Raw genomic sequence first — 19,722 nt, 5'->3', positions numbered from 1 at the left:
ATATCCTTGAAAGGGACTGGAAAGTGTATAATTTAAAGTGACAGTTCAACCTAAAATGAAACCAAAGTTAAGAACCTACAGGTTCTGTAGTAAAGCTATGGTTTATTTTGCAGTTATTATGGTTTTACAGCAAATGCTGTAGTAAAACCATGGTTATTTTTGTTGTTACTGTGATTTTACTGCAAAAAAAAATCATAGTTAACTATGGTTACTGTAGTAAAAACATGGTTAGTAGTTAGTTACTATGGTTTTACTACATAAAACAAGGTTAAACCATGGTTAATTTTCATAAGGGATAAACCCACTCTCATGCCATCCCAAACTCATAAGCTGTTATTTTTATGAGGAACACAGAAGGATTTTTTTTTTAGGATTTTTGGTATCACTTTAATAACACTTTTATGATGATGATGATAATAATAATTTGAATAATTCAGGGTGAAAAAATTATGATAGAATTTCCATTTGAAAGACTTATTGAACATTTTATCATTATTGCTTTACTACTGTAAAATATTTGTCTGAAGTATCTGCAACATTTACAGTAAGGTTATTGTAACTTGCTGGCAACATTTGCCATTACACAGATACATTTGAATTTTTTTTAAGCAGCTTGTTATTAATTTAATGATACTTTAATTACGATAATAAATAACACTTTGAGCTCTCATTGAGGATGTATAAATGCTAATATATTTTTTACATTTAGACACTGTATTTGTGTGAATTACCTATTTGCAACAATTACATTTGCCATAACAAAGTGTGTATTACATTTTTGCTGAACGGTCAAGGGAATGATCTGTACTGTTCCAGGGGGCAACACTGACACACAATGTTAATCTTGATCATTTATGTATGCTATATGAAAAACTCGATTGGTTTCAGAGGACGTCAGATGGCATTTTTACAGATCCACAGAGATTGGTACGGTTTTATAATCAAGGTGCATGTTGATAACAGGAAGGGCTGTGTTACAAAGTGAAGCTTGACTCCATAAATGCATAACAGTTCCGCTGGTGTTCAGCAATGTTGATTTTCAGGTTGTTAGACTTTATTTCATGCTCCACTTCCTGCTAATTTATGGCGCTGAGGTATGAATACAAGAAGACACAACAGCGAGATTCATTTATGCAGAATGAGAACACAGTGCAAGCATGCAGAGGAAAAAGAAAGAAGCCAAGAAAAACTAGAAGATAAGACCGTCCTCTTTTTTCCCCATGTGGTGGCCTACAAAAACCCTCTTTGTTTGTATGGGCATTTGCGTAGCGGGGTGAAGAGTTTTGTGATATGGAGTGTAGTGTATGTCAACTCTGACCTTTTGTCCATTTTTCATTTTCATAATTGACCAGGCATGGCAGAAATGTCCATCAGCTAATCCTCTTACTGCGACTCTAATGCCAGCTCTGTCAGAGCAGCACCATGTTAATGGAACAAGCTGCTACGAACCAGCAAGGTGGAGAACGGCCAAGTCCTGACGGCAAACAGCATGCGGCAAGTGCCTTTCCCTCTATTAAGTCCCATTAAAATTAGTGTTAATTTAAGTATTCATTGTAATCTTCTAATATTAATTATTATGATTATGGATTTATTTCTGATTATTAGAGTTCATGCTGCAGGGAACAGTTTGAAATGCACATAGCGACTGAGGTGCACATGGCAACAATTCTGTTTTTGAATTACTGTAGAAATACACTTTTAAGGCACGTTTCACACATTCCAAGACCTGATAACGCACTGATCTGATGAAGTGTCTGTTGCCGTCTCTCTGTGCAAAGAAACTTTTGTGGAATGGAAAGGTTCCATGGATGTTTAAGGATCTTTATGGATCCATAGAGACCCATAAAGAACCGGTATTTTTAAGAGCATAGCATTATTCACTGATATATGCCCACCAAATGGTGTTTCATAGGTCTGATCTGAAAATGTTGCGACAGAAGAGCAAAATTTAAAATACAAATAATAAAATGTAACTCTAGTATAATTATACTCTCTGTGTAATTGCATACTATAGCTAAAATAAATAGGCTTTTAAAAAATTATCCCCATTTGTTGTTATAATAGGAATAGTCCTATATTTATTAAAAAGAAACTCTGTTAAAGACAAAAATGTCTATCTTTAAGGACATGTTATATGGACAATCAGTCAGAAATGACAAAACTTGCTTCATATCGATGAAAATAATAATTTACAGTTCAGTAAGTGATCTTGAGTAGCTAACTGTTCTGAATCATTTCAGTTCTGGATACACTGCTTTATAGTAGCTAGTATTAATGAACTTCATTTTACTTTTCTGCAATCATGGCCACGATTTAACGAAAATGAGGGAACAATTTTACAGTAGTTCAGGGAAGGATTTATCAAACTGGTAACTTGTCTTTTTGAACCATTCATTAAAAGAATCATCTCAAAAGAGTCATTTGTTTGTAAATCGGACTCGTCACACTGTATTATTTTTTTTTTATTCTCTGAAAAAGCCGGATCATGAGAGTTATTCGTTCGGGAATCAGACTAAAAAAATGGCTTATAAGAGTCATTTGTTAGACTACAGTATAGCGTTGTATGTAGTAACTGCATGAAAGACATTTTTTGCCTTTATTTTGCCTACCTCGATCTTTGAATTGCATCTCATTCAATATGACAGCAAATTCACATTCAAAACTGAGATATGATTTATTTTGCCGTGCGGGGCAGTGCGGAAAACACTGCTTCATTGTATTGATTTGGTTCATTAGATTTTTAGGACATTTGTGTTTACCTTTCTACAATTAACAATTCTAGTACAGTGTTGGGACACTACATGATGTCCAATATAAAATCTGGATCCTGAAGAAAAACCACTTGAGAACCACATGCCTAAACATCCCCGCTCTAATGCACTCCGAGTACATTCATTCTCACATATATTACAGCAGCCAATGAGATTTGAAGTGTAATAAGACGTGTGTGTATGTGTGTGCGTGTCTTGCAGCTTTTCCCCGCAGACAGACGTCACTGATCCTAAGAATTAAAAACATACTTCCCACAGCGTTTGAGCCCTCAGCTGACTGTCCTGCCTGGTGCCTCAAACCCCAAATTCTCATCAGCTGACTAGTCCTTGAAGCCTGAGCCTGGGACTAACCCAGCAAACACGCACACACACACACTGCTTTATTCAGACCATTCACATGATTACAGGCTGGAAGGTAGCATGACTTCTGAGCCGCTGTCTCTACACCAGTACATAATACATCAGGGTTTACTAAGGATCAGTCAACATGAAATCAAAATGGACAATATTTACTTTCTTAGAACGCTTTCCTTTTCTTATTGTGCATTCATCAGTGTACCTTATTCCAATGGAAAAAAATAAATGTTTGTCTTCTTAATCTCTCATCTAAATGAACTTGCTTCATCTCTGAAATGACTTTTCTGTTGACGTCACTTAGGCCATGAATGCGACGTGTCGAGATGCTCTCGAGGGTGAACCTGACCTTCAGCCTCGATGTCAACGTCTCATCTCAAGCTGGTAGACACTCAAAAACGACCTTGGGTTCCTTGGAGAAACCTTTCACAGTTTCAACCTCAAAATCAGGTCTTGTTCCTTTCAGGTATGGAAACCTCATTTTCTGCATCAGTTTCCACTGAATAAGTGTTATTGTTAACTAAAAAAAAAGTATACATGAGCAGAAATTAAGAACTATAGACAATGTCCATATTGACTTTACTGCTGTGATAGGATAAAAGACGGTAGTGTAAGCCAAAATAGATCAAAATGTACATTTTACCAACAAACATTTACACATTAAAACATGCAAAGTTGTCTGACCTCTTGCTGTGTGACATTTGCGGCTGTTTAATGAGGACACTGCAGCATATAAATACATGTAGAGGAAGGCACAGATACAGCATTTAAAGAAAAAAACTAAACAAGGGGTATTACTAATGTTTTAAAATAAAACATCACTATATCTCGAGCTTACATAAACCACAGACTTTATTTCAGATATTTAACCAAAAACTCATTGACTTCAGCATGATAAGGTTGGTGGGGTTTGGATGCAATGCAGAAATGTGGATCTACTGCAGTCTCTGAAAACATTAGTAAACTTGTGAGAGTTTTTTGGTCCTGTTTTGGAGCTGTTCTCCCCGTTGAATTTCACTCAACAAACATTTACAAGTCTGATTAAACAAATAATGTTTTGTTGAACAAACTTAAAAAAAAATGGTGTAAGATAACCACTATTTAGAAATAGCACATATTAGCATGATAAATATTATTTTCCTTTACACAAAAACACATAAAATAACACCAAATTCCAACATTTTCTCTCCCATGCAAAGCATGCTGGAAATCTACTGTCCAGTTACTGTAGTCCTGTCAACACTGTAAAAACTATTTTTTTTAAGTTTAGTCAACTTGAAGTTGTACTAAGTGACAACTTGGATATTTGAGTCGACTGAACTTAAAATTTGAAGGCAGCATGAACACCATTTTTTTTACAGTAAAAAAAAAAAAAAAAAAAAAAAAATACGATACGATACTCTGCAGGAGCAGGATTGGACACCTGATCTAGATAGCTTGCTGAAAGTGCTATTTTCACTGTGTAAAATACAATAGGCATCAGTTGGTTATTTACTGTATACATAAATATACATGACTGCAACGGCAAGAGAAAACAATGTAGATGTTGTGGGGAAAATTAATAATACTTAACAGTCACTAGAGCAATAGTTCTCTCTTCAGCCATGTTTAAAGTTTATGGCCCTCCCAACTTGGAAACTCAGTATCCGAAAGTTTCCCAGTTGTAAATAAGACTTAAGAGGCCGTTCATGTTTGTTTTCCCACTAGGAAATATGTATTTATTCCGATAGCATGCAAAGGCAAAATAAAATATGATTTTTTTTTTTCAAGAATTGCACATTTTGTTTTTAGTGTCAGCCTTCCGCTGCTCGATCAAATACAGGGAGTCGGGTCAACAGATTGACTTGATGGGGATCAACAAAGAGTCATCAAGTTTAAGTCTTTGAATTTACCTTAAAAGAAGTCTTGATTCTGGATTTCAAGTTCCACAATGAGGTTTAGCTATACTCCCACTTTCATTTACATTTTGAGCATGATCCAGTTACAGCTGATGTAAGCGGCTGTGAATATTTTGAGTGACAGCATTAAATCTTGCTTGATCATCCCTAAGGAGTCATCATTATGATCCCTGAGCCAGCAGAGTGCTAAGGAAAAGCACACACTATTTCAGTCCAAGTTAGTCAGAATTTTTATTTGAAAGCTGAAACCCTTTGTCTTCCATTTAGTTTGAGCAATTGAAGAAAGTCCCAAAATTAACAGTTCACCACATCATTCTGCCATAAAATGCATGTGCTAATGTGTTTAGCACGTTACATGGCAGAGAAACTTAATGGCATGGTCGTGAGTCACGTGTCTGTTCTGCAGGAACACATAAGCTATATCTCTGAACAATTTCCTTCCTTTTAACATGGAAAAAGGCTCAAGTCTTTCGTCATTATTGTCAAGGGAAGCAAGTCATCTGAGCTAAACACATGATTTAAGGAATGAGCGATCGAGAGAGGTTAACAGCCTGAATCCTTCTTTAAGTACCAATTGGTTACTGGAAAAAACATTGTGAAAGAAAACCCTGCTGGGAAATGGAATAAATGTTCTGAGATTAAATGCAATAAATAATAAATTGCATTCTCTTTTAAATTGGGCACCTTTAATAATGTTACATCTGAAAATGCTGTCGTGGTGTTTCCTGGGGCTGTTCTCCCACATTCCTTACAGAACCTCAATAGCACACAAGATTATTCTCTTTAGTATGCCATTCAATTATCTATGCACTCAAAAGTCCTGATTTATAATTGAATATTTCAACTTCATATTTACCGAAAATGAAAATGATTTCAAAATACTTAGTACTTAGAAGAAGACAGGGGCTACTTGTTGCATTTTTTACAGTGAATATCTCTCAGGCTGGTATTTTTGTTTATTTTAATTATTATTATTATTTTTTACTTTGAAGCTTATGTTTTTAGACTTGAGGACTTAAAAGTTTGTTACATTAACTGTTATCCTTCGTGTTAGGTCGTAGTAAAAAATGTTTTTTATAAATGAATATTTATAAAATTACAGTGACATACCTGACATTTATGAAAAAAAAATCATCATATTTTATATTTATTTTAATTTATTTTTGAAAAACTCTACTTTAATAATATAGTTTAACTCGATTGATGCATTATTGTCTCGATGCGTCTCAGTATTCTAGTATTTTTATTATATTCCAAAGTTTCCTCCAAAGCTATTACAAAAAAAAAAGAAAGTTGGAGGAGGGAAAAAAAATCACAAAAAGTCTATACATCTGAGCTCAATCATTAGTGATTATGTAATAGTTATTTTCCTAAATTTGTGGTTTTAACCAAGAGTCTGTAAAGGCAGTCCGTTCAAAAGCTTGGGGGTCAGTATGATTTTTCTTTTAAAAGAAATTAATTCTTTTATTCAGCAAACAACATTAAATTGATCAAAAGTGGCAGTAAATAAATATATAATGTTACAAAAGATTCCTATTACCGGTAATCCAGAATATAATTTTCAAGAATCCTGAAAAAAAATGTATCACAGTTTCACAAAAAGAATATGAAGCAGCACAGCTGTTTTAACATTGATCATATAATAGCAAATGTGTGCATCACATCAGCATATTATAATTATTTCTGAAGGATCATGTTACACTGAAGACTGGAGTAATGATGCTGAAAATTTAAATATATTAAAATAGAAAACAGTTATTTGAAATTAACAATATTTCATAATTTGAATATTACTGTACTTTTTAAAATTAAATAAATGCAGGTTATAGGTTCTATAAAGAAAACAATTGGTGTAGAACTAATTTTCCCTTGGAAATTACTGATACATTTTTACAATTAATTGTAAGTAACAAACAAGTAACACATTCAATTAAATGTGAAATTTTGAAGAAGAAATACTTAAATAGTATTTTGTTGTAAAATGTACAGTATATGCTTGTTTTATTTACAACAAAATATATTTTTTTACAGTGTACAACTTGAAACCGCATGTCTTAAACACATATGACGTGCCTTCTCACCTGCTATACCTCAGCCTAAATTCCCATCAGCTGACCTTTAAACTCTAGAGAGAGTAACCCAACACACATACACACTCATACTCACACACCACTGGAGAATTTAGACCATTCACATGATTACAAGCAGGTAGTTGGCATGACTGCTGAACTATTCAACATCGTCTTTTACAAAACTTACCCATCGTGTACTGCAGACCCACAGCGCTAGCATCAGTGTCCAGTCACGCAGTTCTGTTCCTTTAGCCTGAAGAATGGTTAGCAAAAAACTGACACTAAAAAGCACTGACATCGGCCAGCGTTGGCTGTAGCTGGTAAAAACAGATTTGCCAGCATGCAACACCCTCTTGCCTCTTGCCCAGCAAAAAAGGCCGCATTAACAGTCCACCCTGAGGCTGATTCCTTGTTGTTGGGCTTTAACACGCACAAACTGATGAGCCAGCAGCCAGGCTTAGATGTTACTCAGCAGATAAATGCATTTAGCTTTTAAACATTGTGTCATGTATCGACAAAATAACCAATATGTATGGCCTAAATGTACAGTTTTCGCTTTAAATAGTGTTTTAGTGTGTAAAACAAAAATAGATCCATTGCCGTAGGATACCACTTTTTATTGGTCAGTCAGTTGCTGTCTTTGCTAAAATGCTGGAGTCTCAGGGAGGCTAATTCCTTTGGCTGACCACATGATTTACTCCAGGGAAAAGGAGAGCTATACTATGAAGAAAAAGAGAGAGAAACAGAGATTTGAAGTAAATAAAACTGATATTTCTAAATATGATCCTCAATGTCAAATCTCACCCTGTCACAAGATAAAGAAGATTCCACTGGTTTTTTGAATACATAAAGTCTTTAATAATAATAAAGTAAACTGGTAAATACAAAATGTGTAACAGGGAGTGTGTGAAACAAACGCAGACACGAACAACAACCGACAACTGTGCAAAACAAAGCAACTTAAATACACAGTGATAATGAGATGATAACGAGCAGGTGTGATGATTAGATGAGTGTCCATGACAACTGATGACTGGCGGGAAACTAAGACAAAGAAACACATGTGATTGAAAATAACAAACCAAAAGTCCATGAAAACAGAAACTAAGAACAAACAAAACTTAATATGTGTGACAGAACGCCCCCTCCTGGAAGGCGTGGAGATGGTGCAGAGATGTTGACAGGAGATGGCGAAGGGATGGTGATTGCCGTCAACGGAGGAATGGTGACATCTGGACGACGACGAAACTCCGACGGCGATGATGGTGGACGGCCGACGGCACAGACCCAGAGCCCAGCGATGACAACCCACGGTGGAGTCGAGGGAGGAAGGAGCTGCGTGGTCGTGCTGTGGTTGACGACAACTGGGGGACGACCAACGGAGATGGAGCTGATGGATCCCAGGGTGCAGACGGAGAGCTGGCACAGAAGGCCAAAGTGATGTCTCGTTGATGAGCATCTGAGGTGGAGCCAGAGTGCCCGAGGACTGAGGCGATGCCGGTTTGATCGGGGACCGAGGCGTACCTGAAGGGAAGGAGGAGCCCGCTGCAGCCGGAGGGGTGGAGGAACAGAGCTCAACGGACCGCGAAACCATGGCGGAAGTGGAGTGATGACTGACCAAGGGAGAGCCGGTGGGATGAGGGAATCCGGTGGAGCCACAATGCAGAGGATGTCTGGTGGAGCCGAATGTGGAAGGAGCCAAGATGGAGACACAAATCACAGTCCAAATAGTTCTTAGTGCTATCTATAAACATCGATGAAGGTTCAGAACAAATAAACAATTTACAGTCCAAATAGTCCATAGTGCTGTCTCGGAACAGCAATGAGGAACATGAAACGGGGTGGGAGACGATACCTCCGTACTGAAGTTCATCAGCCAGTCCTCAGTCTCTATTTCCACCAGTATACCCTCGGCCACAGATGTTGCGGGCTCACATCTCTGGTCAGACTCACTGGGGGGCTCCTCTTCCAGGGCGAGGGTTGTCACCTTATCCTCTGGCTCTAGCTCTCCATCTGCGGGGGGCTCACACGATTCCTGCGTGGTCGTAGGTGGTGAAACAGGCTCTGGGTCCGGCTGTGTTCTGGACTGTGTGTAGACACTCTCCAGACGGTGGGATGGTGGTAGTTAGCCCCAATCCAGAACAAAGACTTCAGGGTCTTGTTGTCGAAGGGGCTGGTGATGAATGAATGAATGAATAAATTAATGAGGCATTTATATAGCACTTTCATATGTATACCGTACACCTAAAGCACTTTACAATCATATCAGGGGATCTCTCCTCAACCACCACCAGTGTGCAGCATCCAGCGCCAGTGCGTTCACCACAGGAGAGAAAGTGATGGAGCCAATTCAATGGATGGGATTATTAGGAGACCAGAATTGGCAAGGGCCAATGGATGGAATTTGGCCAGGACACCGGAGTTACACCCCTACTCTTTATGAGAAGTGCCATGAGTTTTTTTAATGACCACAGAGAGTCAGGACCTCGGTTTAACATCTCATCTGAATGACGGTGCTTGTTACAGTATAGTGTCTCCATCACAATACTGGGGCGCAAGGACCCACACAGACCACAGGGTGAGCACCCCCTGGTCTCACTAACACCTCTTCCAACAGCAACCTAGTTTTCCCAGGAGGTCTCCCATACAGGTTTAACCAGGCTCAACCCTGCTTAGCTTCAGTGGGCAACCAGTCTTGGGCTACAGGGTGATATGGCGGCTGGCTGTGATGGCAAGACGACAGAAGTTTTCAGTAAAAACATGGGTGACCCTCCATGGCAATCGGAGTAGCCAAATGATATTCACTCCCAACCATCAATCTTACTGACTGTCTCAGTCAATAAAAGTGTAACAGTCAGTCATCCAAAAGGCACTGGGCACAACTTTGCCCTACATATGAAGACAGAAAGTAGTCTAACCATAACCATATTTTTGCACATCAGCATGGTTCACTAATTGAGGCTGAGACTATAGGAAGGAAGTGGCCTCTGTTCTCAGAAAAGAGCCAGACAACAATCTGAAGTCAAAAAAAGTATTGGTATCAAAAAAGGTTGAAAACATTTGGCTCACACGAACTACATTATATGTTGGTGGAAACTGATGACTATAATCTAGTCTTTGACAAGAATGTGATTTTTTTGTAAATGCGAATGACATAGGTTATTAGGTCAAAGCACAGGTTGCATTAAAATGGAATAGGAGGTTTGAAGTGAACAAGATAAGTCTGAGAAACATCAGCTAATATAGAGGCTGAGGACTTTTTCCATTGCAGACATATCATTTGGGACATATCGTTTGTTGAGTATGGGTTGTAAATAGTCATTTTCTTTTTGAGAATGTTCATAGTCATAGAATGTTCATAGTCATATGTTTCTAAATATCTATACGTTTCATTTGTTTGGGTGTATTTTTTTCACTGCACACCATTTGTTTGTGAAAATATAACCATTATCAATTCTGTGCTTTTTCACTCAGTGAATTCAATTTTAGGCATGCTGATTTAACATACGCACTGTTTTCTTGAAATTACATTTTCCCCTTTTTGTGACTAGATGAATAAAATAAAATCATATTGAGAACTGACCTACACCTGACATTTTCTAAAACTACATCATTCAAACGGGACAAAAATAGTATTTCTTTCCCTTTAAAAGTACAGCCATTGCATCCTGGGGTCACATGCATTACTAAGTTTATGAACCACTTTTTTGTTATTTGTAATTGTAGGGCCTCACACAATAAGAACCCATGAAAAAGCCTGGAAAAAATGTTGCTCAGCCATTCGTCACCATGTAAGCTGCTTTATACCTTAGTCTGTCTAAGTGACTCACCAAGGATTAATTTACGACAGTTTAGTGTTAGTTTATACTGTTTTTCACAGTATTGCAATATGTAGTAAATACTGTAAAATACATTAAATATTAGTAATCTTTTTGGTAATTGATTAAAACACTCAATGGCAATTTTTAAATAGGCCTACATTTTTGTTTCTTGAAATGGTCGACGATTAACATTATTTAGACATAATCATGTATGAAGATCTCAAACTTGAACTGATGATACTTTTTTACTTATGAATATACAGTATATCATTAAAAGTCACTTATGCTCTCCAAATAATTTATTTGATCAAAATACAGTTAAACATGAACAATGTGAAATATTATTACTGTTTGAATAACTGGTTTTTATATATATATATATATATATATATATATATATATATATATATATATATATATATAATTTATTCTTGTGATGGCAAAGCTGAATTTTTAGCATGATTACTCCAGTGTCATGTGATCCTTCAGATCAAATCATTCTAATATGCTGATTTGGTGCCCAATAAACATTTAATATCATTATAAAAGTCAAAAACAGATTAATATTAATGTGCTGCTTAATAATATTTGTGGAAACCGTGTCACATTTTTTCAGGATTATTTGATGAATAACAAGTTTAAAAGAACACTTTTTTTTTTTTTTAATGTCACTTGTGGTTAATTTAATGCATTTTTGCTAAGTAAAAGAATACAATTATTTTTTAAATAATCTGACCTCAAACGTTTGAGTGATAGGCCTGATGTACATCATAAGAAAATAACATATTACATCTTATAATTAAGGCAAACTTAGTGCTGAAAATTGCTACCTTTAAAGAAAAATTTTCCACTGACACAAGATTCATAAAATAAAATGATCATTACTGATTTTAGAATTGATATAGCCTAATTCATTAGTGTGATAGTAGGCTATTTTACGTATGATTTTAGAATGACCTTCAGTTGCTTTATTAGAAATAGCCTACACAATTTGTATGGTAGAAGCCATGCCTTTTCCAAGGATTATAGTAGGCTAGTGAGCGTAGTATCTCATGTGTATACGTCATCAGCATCACGTGAACGCGCGTAACAGTCCCTCACATGTAGTCGGCAGCTGCATGAGAGAGGGAGATGAAACCTCAACTTGAGAGCACGGACCCTGAAGATGTTTACTGACACGGTTCTTATATATTTCATGAAATAACAGTATACCTAGCTCGCCCTGTATGGTTCTTATGCCAAAGAAAATGTGGTTTTTAGTCATATTATCACCAGACAACTGTGAATCCCGGCTGCATACCGTGCATACTGTCCAGTGATTAATTTCAACTGATTATAATTAGCATTTTTCTCGCAACAGGACACAATACTCAAGCGGGCTGCTTTAATAATACAACATCAGAACGAGCGCGTGGAGGCACCTGGGACGGAATCTCTCACATGCACGCCGCCGCGCGCTCCTGCCACACTGAACACGGGATCCGCTCGCTGGACATGAGGAGGACCTCATCTCGAGCCTGATTTCCTGCGGTCCCGGCCATCTGTGTGGCTTCGATTCGGAGCAGAAATTACTCTTACAAAATGACACAGCCTCAGACGACCACGGAGCTGGAGCAGAGCTGCAGTATGTCAAAAAAGAACATGATCACCAAAATTTTTAAAGTTCGCAAAAGGAGAGAAATGCTGTTCGTGCAGGTGTGCTTCATCTGCAGCCTCCTGTTATTGGCGTGGTGTATGTCGGCGTTGCTCACAAAAACGGGTAAGTGATTGTCCCTATATGTTTTGGTGATACTATACATCGCTAATTATGAGGGTCATTATCGTGTAATGTCTTATTAATACGCCGATACAAGACAGCAATACATACTTGTCCTTTTTTGGGACGTCAGACGTTGAATTATTAACAGAGGCGAGCATCCTTTTCTTTCAGAATTCAAATGATTACACAAAGACCGTCCGTTATTCTGTGGGATAGCCTATTGAGTGTGTATGTATTCATGTCGGTTCATAGTTACACGTTGTACTGTATATTCTCATTTGTGTGTGTTTTAAGTCTAACGCAGTGAGACAAACAACGCTGATTTCAAGCTGTTTCATTTCCAAAATGTCATTTTCACATATAGTCTTTGTTTCTGTCCGACTGTAAGGGTATGATTAAAAAAAAAAAAAGCACCGTTTTATATCATTCGACGACTAGCTGCCATTTCAAGCTGTCAGAGTTTGAATAGAGTCTCGCTCTCAAACGTTTAGATGGGCGGGTCAGTATATTGAAGGGAGGAGTCGACGTCACAGTCATATCTGTGACTAAAATTGCTTAACAATTCTTTCATTAATGTAGTATTATTTGAATTTCTTGAATGTTACATTGAATTAATTAATTGGTGTACTTTAATGAATATTACATTTCATTGAATGTACTGTAGTAGATGAAGAGCTAATCTCTTGTAATCTTTCCTCAAAATAACTTCCCCTCCCTCTTGCAGCAACATCTCTTCTCTTCTCTGATGACGTGTTTACTGGCGTGAAGGCGGGATCAACCTGTCACTCACACCAGATTGCACCAATAGCAAACCACAACTATGGACAAAATCAAGTCCTGTCCTACATTTTTTCTTTTTCAAGAATCAGTTTCACTTGTATATACTTCACAATAAGTACATGTACAAGTACATTCACATCATGTACGTGTGACTTTAATGGGATATCAAAAAAAGAAAAAAATGTAGGGTGGGGACTTGATTTTAGCTATCGTTCATAGGCGCTGATTTATGTTTCTGCCAGTGGATGCCCGCACTCCATGCCCTATATCCTCCCACCACCCAAGCGATGAGAAACACACGCATTTCATTCTTTTAATTGGGGACTTGCGAGTGCAAATGCATTAACAACCAAATATATAAATACCATCTTTATTCGCATCTGTTTCCATCAGCAAATGATGACTGGGCTATGCAAGGTGAGACACAGCAAATATATGCAACCAATGCCCATTAAACATTTTAAACATTATGCTAATTACGCAATTATTAATTATACTTGGTTTTAGCTTTTCAAGAGTACTGTCTTTTTCTCTGTGCGATGGTGCGCTTGATGAATTCCTTACACTAGTTCCTCGTGTGTCACAAAGAGAAAGACACGGACTGAAAATACATTACCAACCAAACAAAAACGTATATTCTTTCTTAGTTAATTACTTAACATACAATTTATCATTGTGCAAAAAACAAAACAGAAAGCACAAACTTTTGTGTCAGGTTGTAATGTTAAGGCTGCATGATAAATCGTAATTTAATCGTGATAACGATTTCTGCTTCTCTCGATTAATTAAAAATAATCGTTGCGGTATTTGCCTTACTAAATATTTGTCCTGAAAAGTAATTTTTTTTATTATTTTATATTTTACGTTTCCATTACCTTGCATTGGTAACAAGCCTTCACAAGCTTTCTGCCTGGGGTTGCCAGATGTCAAGAGAATAAATAAATAGGAATACATTTCTGCCCAGTGTTTTACTTCCTGTAATCTTCTCAATCTGCCAACCATGCGCACTCACTCACTCACTCTGCGTTGCAAAAAGCACTGATGAAATTAATTAATTGGAGTTTAGCGATGTCCATTGCAAAATTTTGCTCGAATGAAAGTGTAATGCTTAAATTTAAGTATGGAGATGAAAAGTACCTAGAGGATGCAGGAAATGGAATCAATGCCAGACAAAGATCCACACAGACAGCACAGTATCCAAACTATGATATGTAAGGGATAATGTAGAGCGAGGCCTCGGTTGTTACAGCGAATACAACCCCGACAGGCTGATCAGGACCCCGAAGCGAAGGAAGAATCAGCCTGAAGGGGTCGTATTCGCTAGAACAACCACCTCGCTCTACTTTATCCCGCTTATTACATGGCTACCTACCAAATAAATCAATAATTTGACAAAAATTATAATTAAATTAAATTATTTGATCAAAATAATTACTCCTTTGTTTAAAAAGGAGTTTATTGATTTAAAAACGATTGTATTGCTTCCGCTAAAGAAAATAGTCCGTTCCGTCTCTACGGTTAGAATCCTGCGTCCATAGCAACGCTCTGCTTTGCATGGCAACAGTTTGTTATACTTAGCAGCGGTCTGTTATCAAGAAATAAGACCGCATTCTACATTAGAATTCAACCAAGCCATATATATATATATATATATATATATATACACACTCACCTAAAGGATTATTAGGAACACCTGTTCAATTTCTCATTAATGCCATTATCAACCAATCACATGGCAGTTGCTTCAATGCATTTAGGGGTGTAGTCCTGGTCAAGACAATCTCCTGAACTCCAAACTGAATGTCAGAATGGGAAAGAAAGGTGATTTAAGCAATTGAGCATGGCATGGTTGTTGGTGCCAGACGGGCCGGTCTGAGTATTTCACAATCTGCTCAGTTACTGGGATTTTCACGCACAACCATTTCTAGGGTTTACAAAGAATGGTGTGAAAAGGGAAAAAACATCCAGTATGCGGCAGTCCTGTGGGCGAAAATGCCTTGTTGATGCTAGAGGTCAGAGGAGAATGGGCCGACTGATTCAAGCTGATAGAAAAGCAACTTTGACTGAAATAACCACTTGTTACAACCGAGGTATGCAGCAAAGCATTTGTGAAGCCACAACACGCACAACCTTGAGGCAGATGGGCTACAACAGCAGAAGACCCCACCGGGTACCACTCATCTCCACTACAAATAGGAAAAAGAGGCTACAATTTGCACGAGCTCACCAAAATTGGACAGTTGAAGACTGGAAAAATGTTGCCTGGTCTGATGAGTCTCGATTTCTGTTGAGACATTCAGATGGTAGAGTCAGAATTTGGCGTAAACAGAATGAGAACATGGATCCATCATGCCTTGTTACCACTGTGCAGGCTGGTGGTGGTGGTGTAATGGTGTGGGGGATGTTTTCTTGGCACACTTTAGGCCCCTTAGTGCCAATTGGGCATCGTTTAAATGCCACGGCCTACCTGAGCATTGTTTCTGACCATGTCCATCCCTTTATGACCACCATGTACCCATCCTCTGATGGCTACTTCCAGCAGGATATTGCACAATGTCACAAAGCTCGAATCATTTCAAATTGGTTTCTTGAACATGACAATGAGTTCACTGTACTAAAATGGCCCCCACAGTCACCAGATCTCAACCCAATAGAGCATCTTTGGGATGTGGTGGAACGGGAGCTTCGTTCCTTGGATGTGCATCCCACAAATCTCCATCAACTGCAAGATGCTATCCTATCAATATGGGCCAACATTTCTAAAGAATGCTTTCAGCATCTTGTTGAATCAATGCCACGTAGAATTAAGGCAGTTCTGAAGGCGAAAGGGGGTCAAACACAGTATTAGTATGGTGTTCCTAATAATCCTTTAGGTGAGTGTATATTAATATAATATAATATACCATTATAACAACTCAGGCTTATTGCAAAAACACAACATTTCTGCAAAATAATACATTGCTTCTTGCACTTCTTGTGACATTCAAAGTGACACTTTCAGGGCTCTAGACTGTGACAAAAATGAGACCAATAATTGAGAAAATGAGCCCAATCAAAAAATGAGAGTGAGAGTTCAAATCTGACATAGTCGCATTTGTGCGGGTGTCTGCCTACCTCCACTTGCATTAGTGACTAATGTCATGTATTATCGACTCCCGTTGGAGTTTTTACCTCTTTTGCGCCTCGCTTTTATATCGCTAATTCGATTCGCACAGCCACACAGGGATTCATAATGGTGCGGAGCAGAGCGAGCGTTTTCAATAAATTCCTATGGAAGTTGAAGTTCCATAGGAATGAACTGAAATCACTTGCTCCGCGCCAGTGGACACGCACCGTTATGAATCCCGTGCGGCTGTGCACGTTACATTTTGTCGAATTTGGGGGTGGCAGTTGCTTGAATGGTGGGTTCATTGTTATTAAAACAAAACAACAAAACAGACAAACTCGCTTAAATAGGCACTTTTAAATCTTCCGCCATCGTCATGTCAGTATAAGGTGAAATGGGCAAAGCAAGGGCGAAATTGTCAATCACACATTGGGGGGGACAGCTGTGTACTTGGTACCTCTAGGGGGGTCCGGGAGCATGCTCCCCCGGAAGAATTTTTTTTACATTTTAAAGGTAAATTCATTAATCTGGTGCACTTTGAGTCACCCGAATCCACTGTTAAAAATAAATAATCCACCCGCAAACCGCCCGAACCTATGATATTCTCTGATTTAGATATCTGCATCTGATCATCACATTACAATTATTCAAATTCTTAGTGTTAAGCATGATAATATGGTAACATATCACACTGACATGCTGATTTAAAATGAACATTTATTTAAAATAAAAGTTCTTCTTTTGGCAAAATTATATTTCCTTAATAGCCTAAACAGAGGCTTTACTCCCTTCAAACTTAAAATTGTCCATTTTTCATTACATCACTGTTTGAAAACACTCAGAATAGTTTTTTTGTCTTCCTTCCAAGATTTTGAAATCTTTCATTTCAAATTCTTAAATTTGATAAATATATCCAATTAAAATAATAAGACACTAGGCTGTTACCAATCAAATTAAATAATTTACATTGAAAAATTATAACTGTATTAAATTCGATTATTTTAAATATTTTTATAACCGCAACAGAACCATCACGGTGGGGAAAGTGTATCTGACCATGTGACTGTCTGTCCGAGTTTTGTCGAGAGCCGGAGGCGGCACGAAATTTGACGGAGGCAGCCGCCTCATAATTCTCTATGCAGGAAAAACTCTGGCAATACCCATAAATGGAAACATAAATTTACAACTGTACTTCGGTTTCTCTGCGAGGACACCGCCGTCACCTGCCATATGAGATTTCACCATGTGAGACGACACCGCCGTCACCTGCTCTGTCAGATTTCGCGCTCCTAACTCTTCTTCTGTTTGGTTTTTCCTAACTCACTGACGGTGCACGAGCTACTAAAGGTATAGGGAAAACATGACATGGATTTCAGGAGAAATAGGTTTTGTTAATCTATAGTGTAAGGCCAGTCGAATGGATTTGGGAAATGGACCGGCCGGGATTTTATATTTTCGGAGCTGGAAAGAAAGACGTATTTGCAATCACATCGATATTGCCCGCATAATCATACAGTATGATCAAATATTGGGGGGGACAAATTGTCCTTCTTTGAATATTGGGGGGGACGTGTCCCCCTGTCCCCCCATAGAATTACGCCTATGGGGCAAAGTGAGGTGAAATCTGACTCCTGCTGCTGATCTGTGCTGCGACACGTTTAGCTTTTAATTGAAGTGTCTATTTTCTAACTGAACTAAATTATTTTTATTACTATTATAAAAATCTAAATGGCAGTGCCGCGTGTGTACACCAGTTACAAGTGATGTAACTGGTGTTGCAGCTGATCACCAGTAACATACTATTGCAGCAAGCCTATTAGTCACATTTGATAGTTAAAAGATTAAAAATTTTGCCAACATGAGGTCTTGTCACTGTCAGTCTTTTTACATCAGTGCAAAACTAGGGTATGCAGACAAAGACAACTATTCGTCAGCATTTATTGATTAGTCTCAAAGTCTGTTGTAGCAAAAAAAAGGTCAGAAAAAAATATTATATGTTAAAAATATATTTTTTTATCAAATTAATTATTTTTAACAATATTGTTCCATATCCTACCCAATGCTGTCCTGCAAACGATGTGTAATATAAAGCCCTTGAAAACAAATCTAGTGAATATGAAGGCTATGCTGTACATTATAAGCAAAAAAGGGTTAAAATACATTCTAAACCTAAAACAACTGATTGCTAAGTATTTTGAAGCAGAAATTAAAATGACTAAATTAAAAATGATGATAAACAAAAGCACATTGTTAACTTGTATGAGGCATGAAGAAATCACGCACATTCACAAATCACTTTTATGAAGATAGTAATTATATTACATTAATGGGCTATTCTAAAAATAGTGCCTTTACTGTTACTGCTCTCATAAATATGATTACTTGAGTTAGGCCTACATGTATATTTTTAAACCTACACTTAATTTCTAACAAATGTGTATTTTAGTCAGAATTATTGTGCTCCTATTCTACTACGCTCTGTCTGTTTGACGCGCACGTGCCCATCGGCGCTCGTTCATTGAAGTCAGTGAAGTTTAACAGGACTCGCTTGTCAGAATGTCCGAAATGGAAATATTCACTGGACTTTTTAACATTTACAGATAAGGATATAGGCTAACAACAAAATGTAAGTTAGCCCATGCGCTGAAGAAAACACTTGTCACATGCATTAAACATCACATTGCTCTGTCAATGCATGAGAAGGCAAGACACGGTACTTTTGTTTGAAGCACTTATAAATATAAAGCATTCAAATGTTTCGGATTATGTACCTTTCCCGCAGCAGCTCACTCTGTGTCCTCCGCTGTTTTCCATATGCGTTTTGACCAGAGAAAATGTTATTCACTACTGTAAAGTGATGTGACTGGCTGATGGTTTCCCAGGAACAGCGTGCAGATGCGGCTAATCAATAATCAAATTCATTGTTGATTATTTTCATCATCGATATTAATCAATTGTATCGATTAGTTGCAGCCCTACGGCCGATACCGATCCCGTTCATTCAAGCTTTATATTAGTGAAATGTAAGCTCTCTGTTGACTGTCACTGGTAACCCCTTACACCCTGAAGGCATTTTTGGCATACTTAAAAGTAATGGAACTCTGCCAAAAAATAAAACAAAAAACAAGCTATCATCAAGTACGTGGTTTCATTTGATAGAA

The 19,722-nt window shown here is 37.6% G+C and overlaps 1 protein-coding gene across 2 annotated transcripts in view; it reads left to right on the top strand.

Annotated features, from left to right (window-relative positions):
* The first annotated feature begins 3,429 nt into the window (after positions 1-3,429).
* Positions 3,430-19,722, top strand: part of slc24a4a (solute carrier family 24 member 4a) — a 58,760-nt gene continuing 42,467 nt past the window's right edge. Inside the window, exons 1-2 of one of the 2 annotated variants that reach the window (XM_084393532.1) lie at positions 3,430-3,591; positions 12,277-12,675. In XM_084393532.1, coding sequence (XP_084249658.1) covers positions 12,498-12,675 — 178 coding nt within the window. In that variant the 5' untranslated portion in view covers positions 3,430-3,591; positions 12,277-12,497. Of the gene's footprint in view, positions 3,592-12,031; positions 12,676-19,722 lie in introns of those variants that run through there. The other variant, XM_084393533.1, reaches the window with a different exon arrangement.

This window comes from Rutilus rutilus, assembly GCF_951802725.1.
Source record: "Rutilus rutilus genome assembly, chromosome: 21".
NCBI lineage: Eukaryota > Metazoa > Chordata > Actinopteri > Cypriniformes > Leuciscidae > Rutilus > Rutilus rutilus.
This window is presented reverse-complemented; position numbering and strand designations above follow the sequence as displayed.